This window comes from Grampus griseus (assembly GCF_964374135.1).
Source record: "Grampus griseus genome assembly, chromosome: 10".
Taxonomy (NCBI): Eukaryota; Metazoa; Chordata; class Mammalia; order Artiodactyla; family Delphinidae; genus Grampus; species Grampus griseus.
In genome coordinates, this window is record NC_139004.1 from 76,443,423 (window position 1) to 76,470,211 (window position 26,789).

General features: G+C 39.4%; 1 protein-coding gene across 2 annotated transcripts in view; it reads left to right on the plus strand.

The window, feature by feature from the left end:
• PTPRG (protein tyrosine phosphatase receptor type G) overlaps positions 1–26,789 on the plus strand; it is a 732,636-nt gene that overhangs the window by 163,423 nt on the left and 542,424 nt on the right. For both annotated transcript variants that reach the window (XM_082663439.1, XM_082663438.1), the window contains exon 2: positions 16,968–17,072. In XM_082663439.1, the coding sequence (XP_082519565.1) occupies positions 16,968–17,072 (105 nt within the window). The remainder of the gene's footprint in view (positions 1–16,967; positions 17,073–26,789) is intronic.

The following is a 26,789-nucleotide window of genomic DNA, read 5'->3' on the forward strand; positions in this document are numbered from 1 at the left end:
AGACACGTCCGTTTACAGGGCTTAATTAAAAATATTTTTCTAAACTTATTTTGTAAAAGATTTTCATTTGCATTGTCCTCCCTTAGCAGTGGATGTACATTGTTGCTGATTTGAACAAATTAGTGTTGCTTAGAGTGTGGTCTGTTGATCACGTGCATCTGATCCCAAAAGGAGTTTGTTAAAAAATTGATTCTGGAGCCTCACTGTAGACCAAGACCAAGAGAATCATGACCTGAGGGGTGTATTCCTGCACCAACATTTTAAATACAGATTTCAGGACTGCGAGCCCCCAGGGACCTCCTGTTTTACCAAGAGGTAGGCATGAAGTTAGAAAGCCAACACTAAGATGAGTGGTCATGTGGGCAGCTGGGCAACCCTAGAAATGCCGAGACTTCTTAGAAAGTTTGCTTTTGGATGTAAAAGTTTGGGAAAGGTCCTAAAAGTGTGTTGCCTGGAAAATGTTGATGGTCACTGCTGGAAGAGGAACTGTATTTCCAGGTTGAACATAGTGATTCATTGGTTATGTTTTCCAGAAATAGTAATGTCTAAATGGAAATTGTTTTCTATATATGCTCTATGTCTTCTCAACTTAGATCCTTCTGAAAAATAGAATGGCCCAAACGCCAAACACTGTGATGTTTTTCCTGTATTCTTCAGTGCCAAGCCATCAGGCCTCCAGACAGGTTCCTGAGCCCTACATTTCCATAGCTAGAGCAGTGGAGGGACCAGAGGACCAGATGCCTCTATAAAAATACACCCCGCCCACCTCGCCGCCCCACTGGGCTAGCCGTCTCTTGGATAGAAGAGAGAAAAAAGAAGAAATTGAGTTCCTCTAATTTGTTGGAGTGGGGTAGGTAGAGAGAAGAAAGGGGAAGGGTTTCACGAAAGTATTCTAGGTCACATTTTGCCCTTGGAGTGGGAGCATTAGTAGCAAGTAAGCAACATGTTTCATTTTAAATGGAGATTGATTTTATTTTATCCAGTATATCCAAAATATCATTTTGACATGTAACCAAAATAAAAAATATTAATGAGATGTTTTATAGTCATATTTTCTTGCTAAGCATTTGAAATCCTTGAGTGTATTTTAATCTTATAATGCATCTGGGTTCAGGGTCACCCCACAGTTCAGGTCACGAATACCGTGACTACTGTATTTGACAGTATAGCTCGAAGGGTTTCTTCTAATCCCGAATTCTCAGTTAAAATGTGAACATATGCCTGTCTGAAACATCATTTTTCCTGTTTTAGAGAGAATGAATTGTTTCTCAGCAGGTAGTTGGCGTTAGTGTAATACCTTCCTGTGTAGGCTGCAGTGTTAGAATTCTCTTTGCAAACTTTTTTTTAATTAAAATTTTTAATTAAATTAAATTTTTTTATACACAGCAGGTTCTTATTAGTTATCTGTTTTATACATGTTAGTGTATATATGTCAATCCCAATCTCCCAATTCATCCCACCACCACCAAACTTTTGTAATAATTTTCAGGAATTATCAGTCTTATTATAGTATTTTTAGTTGCAACTAGAGAGTTTTATAGGGGATTCTTTCAGTGTGAAATCTCTTAAAGGTCAATCGAAAATAAAGTGTGTTTTTTCTGGGGCATAGGATGGAGGCATCTGAGTACCTAGAGGGGTCCTTGGAACAGAATATGTAAAATGAGAGTGTCCAGGAGTGTCCTGGTTCAAACGTCACTTTGTATCAGTCCAAACATATTCTGTGTTAATATTTATGTTTGGGTCTTTATGTATTTTTTCAAAAAGAACTGAATATGCACCATCTATTTCCATGTTACAGGCCTTCAGACTTTATAGGGAAGTGTCATTGGAGCTTCATTTTCCCCGCTCTGTCTCTTTAGAGTGTCTGGGTTTGAATTCCTTTCTCTGTCCTATACAGTGCAATGTGATTTTGACAAGGTACTTAATTATTTTTTTGCCTTGGGAATTGAAAAGCTGAGAGGATTTACCCCTCAGAGTTCTGGTAAGGATTAACTGAGATCATCCAGCTGAAGAACACAGTGCCTCCCAGTACATAGTAAGTGCTAAAGAAATATTAGCTATCTCGGTATCTTTATTAATTATCTTTGTTAATTTTAGAGACTTCAAGCAGTGTAGGAGAAATTTTAGGAATGATTTTTTTTCTTTGACATTGAGATAGAGGTTAAAAAAGATCCTTACTTATCCTTATGAAACATATTAACAATCTTTTTCTTTGCCACAGTGTCTTTAGCCCTATTTCCCATTCTGTTCACTGTGTTGTCCTGGGTTTGAGCATCTCTCTACTCTGGGTAAAATTATTTTAATAAGAACTCTCTGGTCATAACATCTCTATTAAAGGCCCTCCTCCCCTACAGGGTGAAGGGAAAAGTCCTCAATGCATTTCACAAAGTGCTTTTTCTTTTTCTGAAACTTTGGTTCCTGAGTAAAACCTGAGAGATCGTATATGATTTCTGCAGCACCCAAGATCTGCAGCCTTTTTGGTTCCATTGTGGGAAATAGCAAACAAGGTTTGCCTGAGCATGCCCTGGTACAAAAGGAAAACCTGAGGTTTCCACCAGCTTGTAATCCCACCCATTCTTCTCACTTTTTCACTTAATACTCACTCAGTGATTATGCAAAAGTGATATTTAAGAGCAAATGTGTTGAGCAAACCTTTGTAAGCAATATTTAAAGGAGTGTTTATTTTTCAAAATTCACTGAGGATTTCTGTAAACTACAGGCCTGTAGTTCTGGTACATGGGTTGTACCAATTTGCTTCAGAGAGTTTTATTGCATATGCTACATCTTTCTGATCAGCTACCTAAAAATCAAAGGAACAATTTGTTCCATTCAATTTTGCCTGACAGAGAAGGCTCCAAAGATACAAAGTTGCCCTTCGGAATCATTATATTTATAAAAAAAAATAATAAAGGAAACAGTCTTTCGATTCCCCCTCCTAACCCCAGTTTGACTGTATTGCAGAGTCATGAAAAGATTTAAATCCATAGTTGAAAAGTCTCCTTGCAATTGATTTTATTCAGCTTCTTGTATACAAATAGATAGTGATAGGAAAAATTGATCTGGACTTGAGCTTCCTAAAGTCATAAAACTGCTTTTCCATTTGACTCTTACAGTATAATTGGCCAGAGTCAGAGAAGGTTTCAGGAAAGGCACAACCAAAAAAGAAAACTGAAACAAACTGCTTATTTAGTAGCTGCCATTTGTTCATCAGAAAAAGACTTTAGGTTAAACAGTTCTTTTTCCAAAACAAGGAAAAAGAATCTTTTTCATATAATTAGTTGAAGAAACCGCTTATAGAGCTAGTTAAAGCAGATTTAGAGATAAATGCTTTAGCTATCTTGATGTGATGTGGTGAAAATGTTTATGTGGTTAGAGTTTTTAATTCATTTTATTTAAGATTGTAATAGCCCTTTTAATTTTTGTCCTTGAGACTTGCGTTGTGTTATTTCAAGTTAATAACTCCTCTTGAAGCAAAGCAGAATGCGCAATATTTCTTCTGATGATTTCTTTCTGCAACTGAGAACAAAGCAAACCTCATTTCTTGCTGGAAAGGAAGCAAAACTAACACCTAATAAAAATGGAGATAACAGGAAGGAACTTGTAGCCCTAGGTAGCAACATTAAAACTGGTTGCCTGGGCAATGCTGCCCAATTCCTTGGGTTCTTTTTTTTTTTTTTTTTTTGCGGTACGCGGGCCTCTCACTGTCGTGGCCTCTCCCGTTGCGGAGCACAGGCTCCGGACGCGCAGGCTCAGCGGCCATGGCTCACGGGCCCAGCCGCTCTGCGGCACGTGGGATCTTCCCGGACCGGGGCACGAACCCGCGTCCCCTGCATCGGCAGGCGGACTCTCAACCACTGCACCACCAGGGAAGCCCCCTTGGGTTCTTTTTTTCTTTTAAATTCCAGGGACAGATGTATTACATTAATTGAATCAAGCCTATGGGAGGTTTGTTTCTTAGTATTTCAGGAAGTAGAAATGGTCCTATGTACGGACTTTGAATAATGGAGAAAGAGGTATCAGTATTTTGGTAATTTATCTCCCCACCAGCCACAAAGTATACTTGTCGCTGAATACTTTTTCGTGATTATAGACAATCCTGAACAATTGCTAAAGACAAAATCTTTGTCCTCTTGCAGAGACGGACTCCTGTAGTTTAATTTATTAATTGTCCTTTACTTGGGTTCCTTACTGTTCTATTGCTCACACCTACTTGTGGAAGAGACAGGCTTTTTTGTTGTGGTGGTGGTGCTTGGCTTTTGATTTTATTTGGGGGTAAATAAAAACGTTATTTATTCATTAAATTGAAGTAAAATTGGTATATAACATTATGAGTTTCAGGTGTACAACATTATAATTGTATATTCGCATACACTTCAAAGTGTTCCCCCCCACCACAAGTCTAATTACCATCCATCACCATACAGTTGACCTCCCCGCCCCATCCCCTTCCCCTCTGGTAACCACCAGTTTGTTCTTTGTATCAGTGATGTGTTTGTTTGTTTGTTTGATACTATTTGTTCATTTGTTTTTGTTTGCTTTTTAGATTTTTATATATGAGTGAAGTCATATGGTGTTTTTCTCTTTCCGACTTATTTCTCTTAGCATAATACCCTCAAAGTCCATCCATGTTGTTGCAAGTGGCAAGATTTTCTTCTATTTTATGGCTATGTCGTATCCATGGTGTGTCTACGTCACATCTTCTTTATCCATTCATCTATCAATGGACACTTAGGTTGCTTCCATACCTTGATTATTGTAAATAATGCTGCAGTGAACATAAGGATGCATATGTCCTTTCAAATTAGTGTTTTCTTTTTCTTTGGATAAATACCCAGAACTGGAATAACTAGATCATATGGTAGTTCTATTTTTAATTTTTGGAGGACTCTCTATGCTGCTTTCCATAGTGGCTGCAGTTTACATTTCCACTAACTATGTATATGAGGATTCCCTTTTCTTCACATCCTTGCTACCACTTGTAATTTGTTGTCTTTTAGATGACAGCCATTCTGACGGGTGTGAGGTGATACGTCATTGTGGTTTTGATTTGCATTTCCCTGCTAATTAGTGATGTTGAACATCTTTTATCTTTTCGTATGCATCTTGGCCATCCGTGTGTCTTTTTTGGAAAAATGTCTGTTCAGTCCTCTGCCCATGTTTTAAATTGGGTTGTTTGTTTTGTTGCTGTTAAGTTACATGTGTTCTTTATTTATTTTGGATATTAATCTCTATTGGATATATCATTTGCAAATATCTTCTCCCATATGGGCAAATATCTTCTGCCCATGTTTTAAATTGGGTTGTTTGTTTTGTTGCTGTTGAGTTACATGTGTTCTGTCTTTATTTTGGATATTAATCTCTGTTGGATATATCATTTGCAAATATCTTCTCCCATTCAGCGGGTTTCCTCTTTGTTTCATGGATGCTTTTCCTTTGCTGTTTAGTTTGATGTAGCTGTTTGAGGTAGTCCCATTTGTTTATTTTTGCTTTTGTTTCCCTTGCCTTTGGAGTCATATCCAAAAAAACTCTTAAGACCAATGTCAAGGAGCTTACTGCCTACATTTTCCTGTAGGAATTTTATGGTTTCAGCTCTTATGTTCAAGTCTTTAATCCATTTTGGGTTAATTTTTGTGTATGGTGTAAGATAGTGGTCTGGCTTAATTCTTTTGCATGTGGCTGTCCAGTTTTCCTAGTATCATTTTTTGAAGAGATTGTTCTTTCCCCATTGTATATTCTTGGCTCTTTTGTTGTAAATTAATTGTCCACATATGTGTGGGGTTTTTTCCTGGGCTCTGTATTCTATTCCATTGATCTGTGTGTCAGCTTTTATGTCAATATGGGAGTTTTTTTCTTTTTTGAATCATCTGGGGAGGCACGGAGAAGCCAATTGGGCTTACAGCCATGCAATGTCCATGTTTCAACAATGACAAAATTGTTTTCTAAAATATATCACCCACCTAAGCTTCCTTCAACATCCATAGTAGGGTGGTCTGTACCTCTACAAGCATCATACAGGCAGGTAATTTTTTTTCTTATAAGATATTGAGAATATAGTTATACACCATTTAGCTGTAAAAGAAAATACAGTGATAATGAGTATTCTTGCCTTCTTTCTTTTCCTCATTGTATTTGTAAATAGTTGCTTCTAGTTTGCCTCCTATTAATATCTTTTTAAAAATTGACACGTATAAGCAATTAATTGCTTGATGAAACTAGTGCAAATCCCAATTCATGCGAAAAAGAGCAAAGGGAAATTGTAGAACATAATAGCAAAATAAAACTAAAAATGAGCTGAATCAGCTTGGTGCTTTGTGACCACCTAGAGGGGTGGGATAGAGAGGGTGGGAGGGAGGGAGACGCAAGAGGGAAGAGATATGGGGACATATGTATAACTGATTCACTTTGTTATAAAGCAGAAACTAACACACCATTGTAAAGCAATTTTACTCCAATAAAGATGTTAAAAAAATAAAAATGAGCTGAGTAGGCATTTGGTCAGGTGAATATAAATATTAGGCTGCTATTTGCTCAAAACTTTCCCTCCAGGAGCACCGGCATCCTGCACATTTTATGAATGATTAGTCTTCACTCACCCTGGGGGCCCAGGTGATGAGCCACTGTTTTCTGCTCTTGCCCGCCTCCCTCCAGTCCCCCTGCCACGGCAGTCACCTTTTCAAAGTGTACATTGATAAGTGTTCTAAATTTAGATTATGGTAATGGTTGCAGAACTCTGTAAATATAGTAAAGCCCATTATATATCACGAGAGCTGTTTAAAGGAAAGCACATGTTAGACATATTGGTTGTCCTCTTGGAGTCCTTCATTGCCTTCTCAAGCTCATTCAAAGCTCATCCTGTAGGATGTTGCGCTTGTTACTCTTCAACCTCCTTCTCCTCCCACCAGCTCACCAAGCTTCAGCCAGCCTGGCCTCCTTATGCCACCTTCTTTCCTGCCTCAACATCCTCATACATGCTTTTCCCCTGTCTTGACCTCTATCCTCCCATCCTGTGCATCAATGCCTTCAACTAAAATGATACCTACTTCCCTGATTAATCTCTCTACCTTCCTTCCCTATTTCTATTTTTCCTTACTGTATCATGCTTGTTTCATTTAATTTTCATATTTGTTTCACTGCGTACACAAATTATAATTTATGTATGGATTGATTGACCTGCTAGCGGAAAGAAAGGTCCGAGATGGCAGGAGTAATGTGGGGGATGGTATGTGCCTTGGTGTACTAGTATCCTGCCTTGGAGAGACCAGGAATACTTGGCTAAATCTTACCAAATTCCCTAGAAATTCTCCTTTTGGCCAGAAGGAGTTAGGAACCACTTAAACAGATAGTCAGTGTGGAGGTAGAGTGGGAACTTTGTTGCCTAGCAGCGCACGCATAGACAGCTAGAGGCCACGGAGTGGCTCGCTGGCCAGGAATGACGTGGTGTCTTTAACGTGGCCCAGAGGTCACAGGTTCCTGGGTTAACTAGCCATTCGGGTCTGTCCACACTGTGACTGGTGTCTGGTGTCTTGAGCAAGGGGTGTCATGGTTGGAATGCCCTCTGTATGTGATCCCTAAGCCCAGAGCTTAGGGCTTGTGCCTCAGTGTGTTTTCTACCATCTACCGTGGTTGGGTACTATCTTGGTGGGTATTTTTGTCACTGTGAAGCTTGCTCTCTCCACGTTCTGGAAATGTGCATCATGGCACGTTTTGCTAGGGTTTGTAGATGTGCCGTAGTTTTGAAATGGGCACCCGACAACATTTAAATAGAGTTTTCTCTTCGCCCATTTCTTTCTATTCTATGAAAAATGCCCATTTCATTGAATATTGTTCATTCAGTGTTTCACAGGGACTATATGTGTACGTATAACTCAGCTATATAAAAGGCCCAAGTTATAAAGTTTATTCTTCTCAGGGATAAAAATGTATCAGGCATTTACAGTTATACATTTTAAATAAGAAAAAATGAAGAAAATTTATTAATCAATGTATCACTTTGTTTCCCTAATTCAAGTTGTAACTTAATATTTATTTGTGCTTTAATATGAGTGACTTTCTTTTTATAGACAAATAACCAGTGTTTGTATAATTCTGGTTGGATATTCTCCACATCATGTTAGGAAAACCCCTCTACATTTTTCTGTTAATACTGTCAGAATTAGATTTTATCTCAGACAATTGGCAATAGTGGTGGGAAGAGTGGCTTAGACAGCTTCTTCCTTTTGAAATTGTTAGGTTTTTAGTTTTTGAAGGCCCATGGAGAAACTGTTTCTCACTTGTGATGTTTATTTACTTTTCAGCAGGTGGAGTAACTGTTACCTCACAGATATTTCTATGATTCCTAAAATTCAATTTTGTGAAGAATAGTTGTAGTATAGTGTCAGCTGTACAGGCTTGAGAGGAATATCTGGTTCAGGGCTATGTGTTCTTGGCAAGTTACATGCCTTTTCTGAACAATTGTACCTAAGCCACAAGATTATTGCGAGAAGTATATGAGCCACTATATTGATAGTACTTTTAATAATACCTTCCTCATAGGCAAAGATTGAGTTAGTAAATAACCTGTTATTGGGCCAAGCTGTAGGTGGCAAACCCAAATGGCCACAGGAACTAGATAAGAAAGGGACTTGACATGGGCAGGGTCATGATTCTTCTCTAAAGAGCTAGTCACTATTCACATAGCATATTGGTGCTATTTGAGAACAAAGTTCACATTTCTCATTAAAAACTACAGATATTGGAGTTCTTTCTTGGATTTTCTCAAGTTGACAACTAATTAAACACACATGCATGCAGACACATACAGTGGGTGAAACAAGACATCTGGGTCCATGGCTGTGTTCAGTGTGGTGGCCACCAGTTGTAATGGCTAATCTGAATTTGCCCATTCTGTTGATCACAAAGGATTCAAAGAGATGGCACAGTTGTAAAATTGGAAGTACAGATTTGTGGCAGTGGATATCGCTGAAACACCATCTATGCTTAATCCTCATTTTCCCAGGAATCTTACAGAACCAAGAAACTTGATTCTTTGAGAACCAAACAGATTAAAATGGATTGGAAGGGTTGGTTGAGTTATTTCTATATGATGTTTGATATCAGGGGTCCAATTATTTTTTAGGAGGGTGCCTCTGAGGAAGAGTGAACTGTGATATTTTTCAGATTTTCATCACAAATGTATAATGAGCCTCCATAGAAATCACTTGTTCAAGTGTACCCTTTCTCGGACCTGTTGGGAAGCGTGTTTTTTATTTCTGAAGTTTTTAAACTGTGATATAGTTGATAGCAGATGAATCGTTCTAATTTGTTGTCCCTTTTAGCCCTGTCTGATTTAAAAAAAAAAAAAAAAGATTCTGCCTTTTGTTATCAGTGCTATTTTAGAGTAAAATAACAAATAGAAGTTCATTATTTTGCTTCTCTGCCTGACTTAAGTAATTTTTACAAGCCTGTAAAAATGTGTTCTTTGTACCCCTAGGGTATTATATTGCTGTGTGATTCCTTTTTTCCCTTGAACTGCCTGTAAGTTTTAGTAATCTACTTTACTTGAAAAAAAAAAAAAAAGTCATGGCTCTCTATTAGGTCTCTTTATCACTTTGGATGATGAAAAATACTTTTTTTGTAGTTGGAACAATAGGTACCTTTAAATGTGGTAAAATAGGTAATCTACTGTAATATAATCTATTGTCTTTGAGCTTAGCTCAGCATCACAGACAACTATGGGGACCATCTGTAATGCAGTAGTTACAAAGGAATGCACTTCTTGATTTACTTTTTGGGACACTCACTAAGTACATTTTACTACAATTAATTGAAATACAGGCACAAAGGAGATGAGAGGCTGATGGAATATTTAATTACTTTAATATAATTTGATAATTTTGCCTATTGTCGTCACAAAAAAGATAAAGATTTATTCATTTTAGGCTGTTGTGTGAGATTGAATGTTCTTCAATGCTCTTTAAAATTTAGAGAGAATTATACTTGATAGAGATTTCACCATCCCTGAGGGATCTTTAATTTGTTTGTTGTATGAGCAGTTATAATAAATACAAACAGCCTGCTTAACTGCTTGTCTGCCGTTCTGGAAATACGCATTCTGAATTTGAAAATGTGAGGGCCTGTTACTTATTTTTAGTGGGCTTATTTTTGGCAGTAACTCTGGCAGAAAACTAGGACTCTTTTATATGAGAGCCATCCATCCATCATCCTAAAGTAATTTTCATTCTGGCACTGGGGAGCCAGAATTTCTTTGTTCTGATGTTTTCCGTTTTGGATGGAAGCTGACCAGTTCTCCCAGGCTTGAGTCCTTTGGAATGACCTAGAATTGGACATATAGTCAAGTGGAAATACCCTCAAGTGTCACTACACTGTTTTGCTTTGGGTACAAGATATGGGACTTTGTGTCAGATGGCGTTTGTGTTAGTCCGTTATAAACGGACTCTGGATTCACCTGTACATAACTTCTGTCATATAATCACACTCGCCTATAGGAGAGCATAACATTGCTAAGATCAAGTGGACACTGCTGGTTCAATATGGTACGATGAAACAGTAATGGGGAGGAATGCCGTGGATATTTTGAAATGCTTGGTGGCCACAGTTTTCCTTTCTCTGTAGGCACCTCTGACTTCCTTTCATTTTCAGATACACAAATGCATGTGTAAATGGATCGCTGTTGTCAAAAACAGTAAGACGTTAGTTGTACTCTGTAATTGCAATGCACACGTTTGCAATTTTGGAAGAAAAATATTCTTTATCAATATGTAAATATGTTTATTTTTAATCTTATGTAGATTCAGTGACCCTTCTCTCTGACCATAAAACCCAGGAAAAGACATCTATGTCAAGAATGTTATTTGACGTAGTGTTTAGAGGAGCTAGTCTCTTGGTATGAAAAATATTCAGCCTGTTAACACGGAAGAGTTAACACAGCTTGAAACTCTTTTCCTCCTCAAGTCAAAATTTCTGGAAAACACTGAGAGTAAGAATTATACCAAAGCCTCCTGAAGATATAGTTAAGGCAGATGGGATACACATCTGCTTTTATATTCCCAGAATAAAAACATTTATTGTTATCAACTCTGTCTGATGGCTCTGGGAAATTAAATCATGCACATAGGAAACAGTTTTGTTGATATCTTCTGTGGTAGGTAGCTCTTAGGATATTTTTGTAGGAAAGGATTGGGCCTTTGGGTCTGGAAATGTTATTATCTTTTTCGCTTCAGGCTGGAAATGAGGTAGTCTCCGTACAAGTTCTGAGAGGTGATAGAGTTTCTGAAGACTCCCTGATGAAAAGACCTGTCACTCAGTCAGCTTTCTGCATAGCAACCTACTTAAGATTCCTCCTGCTGAGTGAGCTGTGGGAATCATTGGCTAGTTAATGCTACTGGTTTTGAAATCTCTACTGTTGTACTGTCGACATTGAGAGACACATTCTCTTGGGTGATGGGCGTAGCTGGGTTTTCCCTTTAGAAAATCATATTATTTTTATGCCATCCAGACCCTTGTAGGCTACCCAGGTTTGATATTCCTCATGTCCAGGTTTGTTAGCCGTGTGCGTGGTTTGGTCAAACTTTCCCTAGAGACAACCTCTTTGAAGAGTATACGGCAGTATATAGTTGGGCATCATTTCTGTCTTCTCCACTTGTTACATCACTGCAAACCCAATTCATTGAAGCATTATAAACCACTGAAAGCCCTCCTGAGCTTTCCGCTGTCAGCCGACTTCAGCTCCATAAACCGTTAGCCCGCTTGGTGCTACAGAACTTGGGAGAAGACGGAACGTATGTTTGCATAACACCAACTCCTCCCTCTTGGTAGTCACGTGATAACCATAGGCAGATTTACACTTCTTGTCTGTTCTGAGGAGTGAAACTACATATTTTCATAAGCATGCACCATTTTTAATTGTGTAATTAAGCTGCTGACATAAGCAAGTAAGCAATTTGACATGAAGGTAAGGATCCGCAAAGGCATGCATTTGCATAATTTAATTTTCTGCACAGAAGATATTGAAAATCTATAGCGTGATTCACAGCCTCACCATATCATTGCCATGCCGCCGTTAGGTGGCCGTTGGAGTCTAGAAGAGTATGAAGAATATTAAAATTGATGGAATTTGCTGTGCTGAGTCTGTATCTTTACTTGGGAACCACAGGTTTTTCTTTTTGCAAAGAAATCTCTGCTCCTTGCCAATGAGACATTACGTTGCTTAATATACTCCATATACAGTTTTTGACTGCTGTTCAAGTAATAATTTTTAAAAGTTGCTTTTAGGAAATACTTTGTCATATGATCAAAACACATTTGAAGAAGGGACTTGAAACTTTGTTTTCAATCATGCAGGTGCCAGTAATACATGATTATGTTCTTATTTGGGGAAAAAGAAGTCACACACTACTGACATAGATGGAATAAAAGGGAAAACTAAATGTAGTTATCTTTAATGAATAGTTGATGTGTTAAAAAGAGAGATCTGGTGCTGGTGTGATGAAGTCCTTTGCTACCTGATTCATTTCTGAGTTGATTCCTAAAGAATTGCTTATTAGATACTCAAGCTAGTTCCTTCCAGCTTCACGTTTTAGATGTTTGCTGTTTCTGATAGGAGGGTGGTGTTTAAAAAACGAGATAGGGGAGAAGATTGTGTTTTTGCTTATGGCTCATATAAGCACACACCAACACACACACACACACACACACACACGTACACGTACTCTAGCCTCCAACGCAGGCACCATGAGCCTTTCTGGTGTTCATGTATTTATTCACTCACTCACTCACTCACTCACTCATTACTGAATACACATCATATGCCAAGCTCCATCATGGGAGGTAGGCTGAGAACTCCTTGTCTCAGGGAGCTTAGAGCCCTTCATAGGCCATGCAGCATGCCCTTCAGATGCAGGTTTTCCTGCCCATTCTTACCTTGCTGGGTACAACCCACATTGCTCCTCAATACTCTGGGGAGTGTGATGATGAGGGCGTTAACCCACCTTCCTTGGGACAGCCCTGCCCCCTCTGTCACTTCTAGTCTGTTGGTCTTTATACAGCAAAGCCACACCTCTCACATTTGGCCCAAGTGAACCCCCTTCAGACAGGCAGTTCCACTGCTCAGTGCAGATGCCTTATACCGCAGTGTGACGTATGGCTGGGAAAGTATCTGTGCTTTGGGGTATGGATTCCATTACTTTGCAGTGTCAGGAGAGGACCTTCTGATGTGTCCCTCCCTTGTTTCTTGAGTTGGATATATCTTTGTAGACTTGCTTTTTCATTAATGGTTTAGTGGGTTTGGAGAGGTGACGTGTGTGGGACCCTAAAACCTATAGCCTGTATCCAGTCCAGTTAAAGACTGTTGCGATTATGATCTACTTCTAAGTACTTGGACATTTTCACACTTACCTGATGAAGCTCTGGACTCCGTAGCTTTGCATTCCCAGTAGGATGGGTAATGCAGCTGCTGGCGGGCTTTGTCCTCCTTTGCTGCACCCTCATATTCTCAAAAGTTCTGAGAAATAAAAGGTACTTCCCTTTCAGGAAAAAAAAAAGAAGAGGGGACTGGTGATGGAGACTGTGATTCTAGTGTGATCTTCTGTAAAGAGTATAAATGAATATCCTCATTCCTTCTTTACTTTTATACCTGGTTCATTTGTTTGTGAGGCGAATCTGGCTGGAACTCTGGTTCAGTTTAGATTTGCTTGTCTAATTGCTCAGGTCAACGCCACGCTGGTGTGATTTAGGCAGCAGGATATTCATTTCGGTGGCCAGGTCTTAACTAGAATTAAGACAGGCTTAGCCTGTCAAGTCACAGGCTGTGAGGGTAAGTTAATAGTGTCACAGATAACAGGGCCTCAGGTCTAGCTCAGCAGGGAAGTTGGTGGTTCTTATCTCTGGCTGCAAAATAGAACCACCTGGAGAACATTTTAAAACAAGGGCTGATATCTTGGTCCCACCCCAGACCAATTAAAGTGGAATCTCTGGAGGTAGGGTCCAGGGCATAGGGTTTTTGTTTGTTTTGTTTTATTTTTAAAGCAGCCAGGGTTGAAAGTCAGAGCTCTAGTCCAACAATGGCCTTTTCTGCATGGAAAAATTGATGATTAGGTGTTGAAGTGACTTGTTTGAAGGTCACCGAGGTCACATGAGTGTCACTGGGGGAAAAGTGAGCTTTGGTAAATGATTGGTTCATATAACTATAAAGCCTTCCAGGGGGTTGGTATCAAATTGGCTTTATCCTGAGCTTGAGTTTTGTCAACAGAATTGATCCATAGATTTTACTTTCTCTGGCTTGGTTCCATTTTTTTGTTTTATTTAAAGATTTATTATTTATTTAATTTATTTTTGGTCCTGTCAGGTCTTAGCTGCGGCACCTGCGCAGGATCTTTGTTGCGGCATGCAGGATCTTTCCTTGCGGTGCGTGGGCTTCTCTCTCATTGTAGCATGAGGGTTTTCTCTCTCTAGTTGAGGCACGCAAGCTCAGTAGTTGTGGCGCAAGGGCTCAGTTGCCGTGCGGCACGTGGGATCCTAGTCCCACGACCAGCAATCGAACCCGCGTCCCCCACATTGTAAGGCGGATTCTTTACCACTAGACAACCACGGAAGTCCTGCTTGGTTCCATTTTTGAGCGCCTCTACTGATCCCCTGCTTGACCCTCAACCATCCTCTTGAAGCTTCCGGCTCATGTCATAACACCTTCAGCAAGAGAGAGAAGAATCTCTCTGATTGGCTGGTGTCTCCATTCCCAAACATATGTATCACTGGGGCTAAACGTAACAGCCTCATAAGATTGGTATAAGGACAACACCAGCTACTATGAGCAGAGCACCTTATTCAGCTCTGGGTGTGTAGTGCTTTTTAAATGCCTGATAACATAGTGGAAATTTGTTGCCAAGTCTCTGTTTTGGTAATCATCACACCCCACTCCACCTGCTAGGTCACGAGTCATGGATTGGACAACCACGTCATGTTGCCCCCATCCTTGCCAGGTCCAAGGGTGGGCCTTCTTTGACTTAAGCCAAGTGAATCACTGTAACCTGTGTCCCTGGCCCCAGTCGTATGTGTGGGAATGGGAACACGGTTTTTTTTTACTCAGTCTTGATACAAGGAGGAAGGATTATTTGTGAGTGATTTTTCAGAGCGAATTAGCTCTAAGAAGCATAGAAGACAGGTACATAAGATGTTTCCCGTATGCAGAGAAAATAAATCAGTCGAACAATTAGGAAACTTTTTAGTGGGTATGTGGTTGAGCCTCAGTTTCCTTGTCTGTAAAATGGAGTTAAAAATACCAGCCTCATAGGATCATTATGAAGGTAACACAAGTTACTGTGAACAGACAAGGAAGCCGAGCAATTGTTTATTTAGTATGCTTTGGTGGAGGAAAAAATAGATGAGGAGACTAGGAGATGGGAAATTTTATTTTTGATCCGTAGAAGCTTAGAATGGTCGACTTCCTGAAGCTCTGAATGGCTCATCTGCAAGAGTATAGGATGAATTGGACCATCTGTATCTAAACCTTCATCTTACTTTAAAAATGGTTAGTAACTTAGGTTTTGACTTTGTCATTCAGGACCCAAGAGCGTGCATAGATGACACCAGGTTTACTTCGGTAACGTGTGTTTGGATTTTACAAGATTCCCATTTCCCTCCAAAGGGCTCATCTCTGTGGAGTAGCTCTGTTCAAGCGTTGTTTCTTTTAAAGCCAGTCTTTGCAATTAACGTGCAAGCATAAAGTACTTTACATGTTTCCTAATTTTTCTTCATGACCCATCACGTTGTCAACAAAGCTAATGCCATCATGGTGAGATGATTTTTATCATCACTACTCTGACTAATTTGGAATAATGTATTGTGCTTTCCTGGTACCATCTTAGTCTTAAACTGAATATGAATATACAGTTCCTCTAACCATTTTTCTTGCTTTTCAAAGGCACACTTGATTTTGTTTGGGTGCATTTAAATATTAACACAGACAGCTGGGATGTATTGTTTGAAGTGCAGTTCCAATTCATCTTGGATTCTGGGCACCTGTGATACTTGTCTTCTTACACATCAGTGCATTCAGGTGTGGGCTCACAGCAAAAGAAATTTGCATCCATGAAGTAGCTGGGAGCGGAGGGCTTTGAACACTGTAGCAGGCAGATGGAAGCTCTCCATATTGGGGTAGGAGATTGGATTCATTCTGCGTTTTCAAAGAAATACATCATTAAGCAGTATTTCTTTTCTGAATATTGCTGGCCTTGGAGGGTTTCAAGCTTCATATCTTCAGATATAACAGGTGACTATCTGGGGTCCAAAGTATGTGGAGGACTGGTTCACACCATGGGGTGTCTTCCAGGCCTCAGACTGTGCTGTGTTTGGATGGCAGAGGCCTAAGATTTGTGGCAGGCGTGCTTGTATTCGGTTCCTTGATCTGCATACTTAGCTCTGTGACCTGGGACTGGTTACTTAGTGTCTCTGAGCCTTCATTCCTCCATCTGTAAAAGAGCTGGAATGACCCCTTGCCCGATGAAGATCAAATAAGGCTAGAGGCCCTGTGCACCTAGGACATAGGCTTATGCATATAGTTGGAACCAGAACCGTGGGTTCTAGGCCTACAGTTGTATGACCTTGGGCAAGCCTAAGTTACTCAACTATTCTAAGCTTCAGTTTGCTTATCTGAATGGACCCATTATTGAGACATTGTATCTACTGACTGGTGGTTCATTGGGAATTATATAAGATAATGTATGTAAAGTGTTTAGTGCATCTTGAGTTCATGGCACAGAGAGAAGGCTCATTGTAAGCTATTATCAGCATTAAGAATAATCCTGGTAATCTCTCTAGGTTCTCCTGTAGCTGTTTTTCTGTAAAATCAGGAGGTTCTGTTCAGTTACCCCCAAGGTCTGTGCTGCTAGGCCGTCACTGGGCTGTGTGCGTTTGACACCCCTCCTGTGTCCAGCGGGGTGATGATTTTGACTCACCGCGGCTCTCCTCTCTTGCAGCGTTGACAGAAGGCTACATGGGGGCCCTGCACGAGAACAGACAGGGCAGCTCGGCGCAGATCCGCAGGCGCAAGGCTTCCGGCGACCCGTACTGGGCCTACTCGGGTGAGTTGACTGGTTCCCACCGCGATCATACAGGCCAGTTCACATCCCATTAAATTCACTCGAAAGCACACTTTTAATCACTTTCACGCCTGATTTCTGTTTGTTCAAACCTTTTGTAGTTCACTAAAAGTTGAAATATTCAAGACTGTTTTTCCTCAAGGTGATAAGTACCTTAATTTATCTCTCCCACCTGTTTTCTCAACCTGCTGTTTTCCCCTCAAATTGCATTTAATTTCTGAACTTTACTTGTTAATGAGTTATTGTACCAAACTTGTAATTTTCCGAAAGACGCGGCCTTTTCTTGTCTCGTCCCAGTGGCTGTGATTTCAGAGAGCAGAAAATATAAGCCTAGTCTTCAGCTGCTAAATATTACAGCGCGTCACATATCAAAATGACCTATTATGCTTTAATCTAAGAAACGCAACTTTATTTTCAAATCAAATCTTGTTAGTTGAATGTATTTCAGCCCTCTACGGTGTTTCTGTAGTTCATTTCATTTTTTTTTTTTTTCACATTTCGCCTTTGAGCCAGTGAAGAGAGAGAGCATTGTTAAAACTATGTTGAATGCTACATTGGAAATAATTTTCTTACATCTGAAGGGGCAAAAAAAAAAAAAAAAAAACTGCAAGAATATACAGGCCTTTCTGGCTTATGCTTCTAACAACTATCAAAAATAAGATAGGTGGATTGTTATTTCTAAAAGAGATCTTGGTGCACAAAAATACATGGAAAATGTAGTGCAGCTAATTAAGGAGGAATGCTTGAGGAAGACAGACCACTTTGGAAATCACTCTAGCACTGAATAATTCAAATTTTTGTATGCAAGTGCTTGGAGGCATGGAGTATTAGTCTTAATAATGAATCTGTGCATTATGCAATGTTGTTACATACAGAACTGAAAGGTATTATTTTCATAATGATAACTCTGGTTTTAAACCCTGAGTTTCCACCTGCAAATCCTGTTAAATTCATGTCAGTGTAAAATTTATAGGCCTGATCTTTAATTACACCTTATCTATTGACTTTTTGCATCCTTTTGTCTATTGATAAATCTCCTGCCCCTACAGGGAGAATAGTCTATCTGTTTTGTTTTGCAAGGAACAGATAGTGATTCTGAAGTCTTCCATCACACCCAGTTCCTTGTGATTAGAATTATCTAATTAGAGCCTTTTTGTCACCATTTCTGATAAACGAAGGAAATTGGGAGATGAAGACCGAAATTACATATATATATAGCTTCTTGCCAAGAAACCCAAAGAAAATTTATCGTTTTGTACTCTGTGGCTCTGATATCAGTTAGGAAGAGGGATAAAGTGCCCTGCTATTTACAGTTCATCAATTTCGAATAATAATGCTGTTGGGAAATTGGAAGTTATATCCCATCAGCATCTACTATTGCAAATGGCAGTGAAGGAATGAAGGGCCTAATAAATGTTCCCATTACTTAGTTAAGAATGGACATAATTAGTACAATCTTTGGGATGGAGCATTTGTTGTTATTCTTAACTCTGGTGGACTTAATGAGTCTCCATTTTGTATTTCTGAAATGCATTGTGTCTGGATTTGGGAACTGTTTCTGTCAGTAGAAGGGCTACTAGTTCATCTGCAGCGGGTTGGCATGCTCTTCTATAAAGATCCCAGTAGTGAATATCTTGGGCTTTGCAGGACATATGGTCTCTGTTGCAGCTACTCAAGTCTGCCTTATAGTGCAAAAGCAGCCATAGGTAGATGGACGAGCTGTCTGTGTTCTGATAAAAACTGATTTATGAACAAGGAAATTTGAATTTATTATAATTTTCATGTGTCAGGAAATCTTATATTTTAGACTTTTTTTTCCCTCAACCATTTAAAAATAGAGAAACCATTCTTACTTTTCAGGTTGTACTAAAATTGGCGGCCGGTTGGATAGGGTCCACAGGCCATAGTTTGTCAACCTCTGTTTTAGTTGTTTTTTTTTTTTTTGTGGAATCAGGAGAAGACAGTCATTTGAGAATCTCCCAGAAGGCTATATAGACTGGCTTGGAAGAACCAGTGGAGTAACTTGCTAGGTGTAGTGGAAAAAATAAAAGTAAAAGAAAAGAATGAGAGAGGTATCAATTGATGGTTTATAGTCCTATCCTTTAAACATCTGCCTGAATATTCCATGGTATCAGTGGTTATTTTCAGCAAAGTGGTGAAATATTGGTTCTCATGTCAAGAACGCTTGGGATCCTTTAGAGACACTCCTTAGCATTTGGCAAATAGATAAAGAAAGGGCAGGAAGGAGTAAGAGTTGTTGCCTGTCACCTTTGGTACTTCAGACAAGGGCCTTAAAACCACAGGGTACCAGATGTTGAACTATGAGCTGCAGGTATTACCTCTAGGTATAAATCTTGCTTGGATAGTTGGACTGCCAAAAGAAAGGTCATTATTTGCAGAGGCGAATGGTTTTAGATTTAGCGGAGGTGAAGCAGGCCACTTCTGAAAGATTGGTTTAATGGTCCAGATTTTAATCTCATGACTCTAATTCACAAGTTTGTCTTAGTTCCTCCTAAGATAAAGGCATTGGTGCTTTGCGGGGTATTATGCGTGAGAGTGTGAATTTTGAAGTCACATAGACTGTGGTTCAAATCTAAGCCTTATCTCTTAATATCTTTATGATGTTGGCATTTAACTGCTTGAAGCCTCAGTCTCCCCATCTTTGAAATAGGAATAATTAATAGAACTTCCCTCATAGAGATGTTAATGGGAATGAAATGAGAGGATGTGTGTGAAAAATTTAACAAATCCCTGGTATAATGTACCTAATACTACTTCTTGCTGGTTTTGACCCTATTAGTACTTTTGCTACTGTTGATATTGTTGTTATTGGAATTCTCAGTTGGGTGCTATGATTGACAGTGGGTGATTCCCTAGGTAATGCTTCGAGCTAACTAGCTAAATTCTGTCAGCCGTAATTCACAAGAATTGTCCATTTGAGATGTGGGAATGAGGGTTAAGCAAAAACTATCCTTAAGTTCAGGGCTTGGCAGACTACAAACCAACACCTGTTTTTGTGAGTAAAGTTTTATTGGAACACAACCACGTTGGCACTTGTTGATGGCTACTTTCATGTTACGACTCATGTTAGAGTTGAGTAGTGGCCACATAGACCTTTGACCAGGAAGTCTAGAATATTACTATCTGGCCCTTTACAGAGAAGGTTTGCAACTCCTGATCACACTGATACAGCCTGGGTTATTGAGCAGATGGTAGCCTGACTCATAAACAAAACTCTTCAGAGATTTGTAACATGTCTCTGTTCTTTCTGGCCTTGCATTTCCCTTGAGCTGAAATATCCCCAGCAAATGTTCTAGGTAGCATCCGTAGTGATTCTGGTGGTCCCACTCTTGGATAGTACTGGGAGGGACAAAGATGAGGGAGTGATGTGCTTCAGGAGGTGGAACGGGGACGGAGGAGTGGGTGTTGGTGGTCCAGGGGCCCCTGGATTCTGGTGTCCTAATCATTAGGTTGCCTTTGGGTACAGGGTGGGTTTTGGTGAATGATGCTGGTCTGATTATCTGGTGGCATCCCACCTGGTCACTTGCGGAGAGTTGCATAAGTATTTGAGCTGTGGAGAACGTGTTTTAAGGATATTGTCATGATAGCATTTCATTGATATTAGTGTAACTTATCCCTTTAGGACTAGCCGGGTTATTTCAGTTTCACTGCATCACCTTGGATAACGTCTACATCCTATTTATATTTGAAATGCCAAACTACTTTCATAGGCTTATCAAATGACGCCATTGTGAACACCTACAGCTTTAGGATACAGTACTGTTTACTGAGGAGTCTGGAGACAGGAGTTTTAGTCCCATTGTGCTCATCTGAGGATAGGTTATCTCTCTGGTTCTTAGTTTTCTCTACTCTAAAAAGGAGTGCTCATAATATCTGAGTTCAACTTGAAAATATCACGCATAAGAGATATGAAGCAGAACATAAATGTAAGATTATTATTATTAACTGTTAATAATAGCAGTGTAATTTCAAGATTGCTTTATATCTTTGGATTTATTTGCCTTATACCAAGAATAGGGAAAAGGGGGGAAAGACCTTTGATGTGTTTCATGGAGAACTACACAGAAAAAAAATAAAAGCAATAGTTTTGAGAGTATCTCATTGGCAATATTACAACGGTTTCTCTTCTGTTAGTTTTCTTGACTAAGATACAGATATTTTTTCTGTGTTACTTGAGGTGATGACAGCCCATGAATTTTGGAGTTTGCCCAGAACTTCTGTAATTATTACACAAAATGTAACACATGCTAGGTAGGTCATTGTTGCCAGAAAGGGAAATGGGAAACAAATTTGGAGCAAGTTCAAGTGGAAATTTGAGGCTTTTTTTTTTTAATAGATCTTTATTGGAGTATAATTGCTTCACAGTACTGTGTCAGTTTCTGTTGTACAATAAATTGAATCAGCCATATGCATACATATGTTCCCATATCCCCTCCCTCTTGTGTCTTCCTCCCACCCTCCCTATCCCACCCCTCTAGGTTGTCACAAAGCACTGAGCTGATCTTCTTGTGCTATGCGGCTGCTTCCCACTAGCTAACTGTCTTACATTCGGTAGTGTGTACATGTGGATGGTACTCTCACTTCACCCCAGCTTCCCCCTCCCACCCCATGTCCTCAAGTCCATTCTCTATGTCTACATCTTTATTCCTGCCCTGAAACTAGGTTCATCAGTACCATTTTTTTTCTTAGATCCCACATATGTGCGTTAGAATATGGTATTTGTTTTTGTCTTTCTGACTTGCTTCACTCTGTATGACAGACTCTAGGTCCATGCACCTCACTACAAATAACTCAGTTTCGTTTCTTTTTATGGCTGAGTAATATTCCATTGTATATATGTGCCACGTCTTCTTTATGCATTCATCTGTTGATGGACATTTAGGTTGGTTCCATGTCCTGGCTATTGTAAATAGTGCTGCAGTGAACATTGTGGTACATGTCTCTTTTTGAATTATGGTTTTCTCAGGGTATATGCCCAGTAGTGGGATTGCTGGGTCATATGATAGCTCTATTTTTAGTTTTTTAAGGAACCTCCATACTGTTTTCCACTGTGATTGTATCCGTTTACATTCCCACCAATAGTGCAATAGGGTTCCCTTTTCACCACACCCTTTCCAGCATTTATTGTTTCTAGATTTTTTGATAATAGTCATTCTGATTGGAGTGAGGTGATACCTCATTGTAGTTTTGATTTGTATTTCTCTAAATGATTAGTGATGTTGAGCATCCTTTCATGTGTTTGTTGGCAATCTGTATATCTTTGGAGAAATGTCTGTTTAGGTCTTCTGCCCATTTCTGGATTGGGTTGTTTGTTTTTTTAATATTGAGCTGCATGAGCTACTTGTATATTTTGGAGATTAATCCTTTGTCCATTGATTCATTTGCAAATATTTTCTCCCATTCTGAGGGTTGTGTTTTCGTCTTGTTTATGGTTTCCTTTGCTGTGCAAAAGCTTTTAAGTCCCATTTGTTTATTTTTGTTTTTATTTCCATTACTCTAGGAGGTGGGTCAAAAAAGATCTTGCTGTGGTTTATGTCAAAGTGTGTTTTTCTTGTGTTTTCCTAGTCTAACAGTTTGATACTGTCTGGTCTTACATTTAGGTCTTTAATCTATTTTGAGTTTATTTTTGTGTATGGTGTTAGGTAGTGTTGCAATTTCATTCTTTTACATGTAGCTGTCCAGTTTTCCCAGCACCACTTATTGAAGAGGCTCTCCTTTCTCACTTGTACGTTCTTGCCTCCCTTGTCGTAAATTAGGTGCCCAAATGTGCGTGGGTTTACCTCTGGGCATTCTATCCTGTACCATTGGTCTATATTTCTGTTTATGTGCCAGTACCATACTGTCTTGATTACTGTAGCTTTGTAGTATAGTCTGAAGTCAGGGACCCTGATTCCTCCAGCTCCATTTTTCTTTCTCAAGATTGCTTTGGCTATTCGGGGTCTTTTGTGTTTCCATACGAATTGTAAAATGTTTTGTTCTAATTCTGTGAAGAATGCCAGTGGTAGTTTGATAGGGATTGCATTGAATCTGTAGATTGCTTTGGGTAGTATAGTCATTTTCACAATATTGATTCTTCCAATCCAAGAACATGGTATATTTCTCCATCTGTTTATGTCATCTTTGATTTCTTTCATCAGTGTTTTATAGTTTTCTTAGTACAAGTCTTTTGCGTCCTTAGGCAGGTTTATTCCTAGGTATTTTATTTCTTTTTGTTGCGATGGTTTATGGGACTGTTTCCTTAACTTCTCTTTCTGATTTTTCGTTGTTGGTGTATAGGAATGCCAGAGACCTCTGTGCATTAATTTTGTATCCTGTGACCTTACCAAATTCATTGATTAGTTCTTGTGGCATTTTTAGGATTTTCTATGTATAGTATCATGTCATCAGCAAACACTGGCAGTTTTACTTTTTCTTTTCCAATTTGTATTCCTTTTATTTCTTTCTCTTCTCTGATTGCGGTGACTAGGACTTCCGAAACTGTGTTGAATAAGAGTGGCAAGAGTGGACACGTCCTTGTCTTGTTCCTGATCTTAGTGAAATGCTTTCAGTTTTTCACCATTGACTATGATGCTTGCTGTGGGTTTGTCATATATGGCCTTTTTGAGGCATTTTTATAAACCTGTTTTCTCTTCTCCCCCTCAAAGACTTGGGGAAAAACAGGTGGTGGTTTCTCCTCCCACCCCTTTTTAGCTTACCCTGTTTGGTTTTCTGCACTTTTAATAATGTATATCTCAGGTTTTTCTTGTGTAGACAGATTCTGCACAAGAAGGGGGATATTTCTCACTGTTAGAGGACTTCAAAATTGAGATATGCCATGACCAAAGTTCTTTGCATGAAGTGTCTGCTGTTGCACTGGGTCAAGCAGGATTATTCTAAGAGGCATTCCTTTTGTGGCCAGGAAATTGTGGGAAAAGATCTCTAATGTCCTTTCTAATTGTCCTGGGGTTTGATGACTTGCTCAGCTGTAAAATGGAGATAAAAGGACATACCTTGGAGGATGGCTTTGAGGATTAGCAGTAATATGTGTAATCACCTGGTATGGCTCTTAATTATATGCCACTGCACTACACTATTCACACGAACATCATGTATTGTAACATGCTTGTGTGTGTGTGTGTGTGTGTAATTTCCCCAGCTAAATGTAGAGTTTTTGAGGACAAAGATTATAGCTTATAATTCCTTGTTTTTCCTGCTTTGTACCAGAATATCCCATTTTGTAGATATTTGGTGCATATTTTTTAAGTGGGTGAATAGATGGATGGATAAATGAATTCATGCCAGAGTCTGTGCTTGGGAACTCACTAAGGGGATCCTGCCATAAATCCAGATAAATCAGTGGGTGATTTACAAAAGGTTTCACCGTTGGATCCTTTTAAGTAAGGAGCTCCCCTGGTGAACTTAAGATATAATTAAATTCCACCAAGTGGGGAAAGTGGCAGGGGTGGGGGTGATGGTGGTGGGACGCATTGGGAGACTGGGATTGACATATATACACTAATATGTATAAAATGGATTACTAGTAAGAACCTGCTGCATAAAAAAATAAAATAATATTTCCATGCCTTTTTTTTTTTTTTTTAAAGAAGATGTTGGGGGTAGGAGTTTATTTATTTTTGCTATGTGCGTCTTCATTTCTGTGCGAGGGCTTTCTCTAGTTGTGGCAAGCGGGGGCCACTCTTCATCGCGGTGCGCGGGCCTCTCACTGTTGCAGCCTCTCTTGTTGTGGAGCACAGGCTCCAGACGCGCAGGCTCAGTAGTTGTGGCTCACGGGCCTAGTTGCTCCATGGTCCATGCCTATTTTTAATAATGTCTATATAAGGTAAAGCAAAATACAGACGTCTGCCAAAGTCTGCTTTTGTCATTAGAAAAATGGAAGGCACTATAGAACCTTAATGTTAATATTGTCATATTATTTGCCCCTCTCCTAATGCCTCCTACGAAATCTCTTAAGGGAATCATTTCCCCAGAGACATTCCCTTTGCGATAGAGACCTTCTGGTCTGATGGGACCACACTTCTGAGATTCGTTTCTCCTAAGTCACAGCTCAAAGGTATCTCTACCCGACCCCACTGTCTTAACTTGTCAGTTTCCCCTTTAGTTTTTACAATTAATTTCTATCTTCTCTACAATTCCCTATTATTCTGTTTACAGTTTTTAAGTAGAAGTTATTTATTTCTTTGTTCAAGATACTTATTAATTGCTTACTGTGTGCCAGGTGTTGTGGTATAATGGGATGGGCCAGAGAAACTCCTCAGAATTGCTACTGCCAGGTACCACTAAAGATGGGCAGGTGTTTGCCAGGACATGCAATGGCCTGAAGACAATCAATGTCTTGGCCGTGACTGGGAAGCTGGAAGCAGCTCAGTAGGTCTAGAGCATGTGGTAGAGTAGAGCAAGTTAAGGGAAGAATGCAGAGTATTGGAGGTGGATCAGAAAGCGTCTTAACAGAATTCTACTAGTGACTTAGAACATCTTTTTTTTTTTTTTTTTTAGAACATCTTTTTAAGGGTGACAGGGAGTCATTTAAGGATATCATGCTAGAAATGGACTAAGTTGCTTTTATGTTTGAGTCACAGCACGAGTTGTAGGGGTAAGGATTGGTCAGTAGGGGAAGAGGGCAGGGTGAGAAACTATGAGAAGCAATGAGGTTGTATCATCAGGATTTTGAGAGATGAAAGAGCCCATGGGAATTCCTTATCATTAGTATATGGAAGAGAAAGCAAAACGAATTATCTGCGATGATCCCCAGGATGATTGAAGAAGGCATTGCATTTAATTGAAAATGAGTAAATGAGGAATGGTGGGCTGGTTATAAAGATAAAAAATTTGGACTTGAACCTATTAAGACATGGCATAGTGTTTTGCTCATAGTTCTTACACCCTTAAAACTTTATGCTCCTTGGGCAGAACCTTTATCTGTAATTAATCTTTGTATCTCCCTGTTCCTACCTAAATGTTTTGGAACAGGAGGGCTTTCAAGGTAGGGAATACATTGTAGAACAAGCTGTTTCTTCCTATAGGTGTTCTTTTTTTTCTTTTACACTTGATCTGTGATTACAAGGATAGATTGGGTGAGAAAAAACACATATGGTCACACACTAATCAGGACTTTATGTATAAAAGAGAAACACGTGGTGCCGCATGCTTAAGGTACCTCGATCATTTTTCAATGCAAAGTTTGGCTTTTCTTTGCTCCACTGTTTGAATGAAATTACTCTAGCGTGTTAGAGATGTGTTCTTTTTCTTTTTCTTTCTTTTTTAACCTTGTTCTAATCCTTGCTACTTGAGTTCTAAGTTTCTTAGCATCTTCTCTCTGGAGATGGTTTCACAAGTATTTGTAAAGCTAATGGACGCTATTGTACGTTATAAGAGGACATCAGTAAATTCTTTAGGGTCCTTGTGACCCTTGGAAAAAGCATATTAGGAAGATGAAATATTGTTCACTGCTGGGTTGGTATCAAGTGCTATGTAACAGCGTTAACAGTTTAAATTGTTGCTATGATGAGGAGCTTAAAACATGAGTAAATCGAAGGCTAAGTGTTTGGGTTTTAAATGGGCTCTGAAGGTAGTGGGTTGACGCAGCCTCTTTCAAGGGCTCTTGGGAAATATCTGTGAAAATGTTAAATATTGATAATCTTTGATCCAGCACTTCTGCTTCTAGGAATTTGTCTTTTAGAG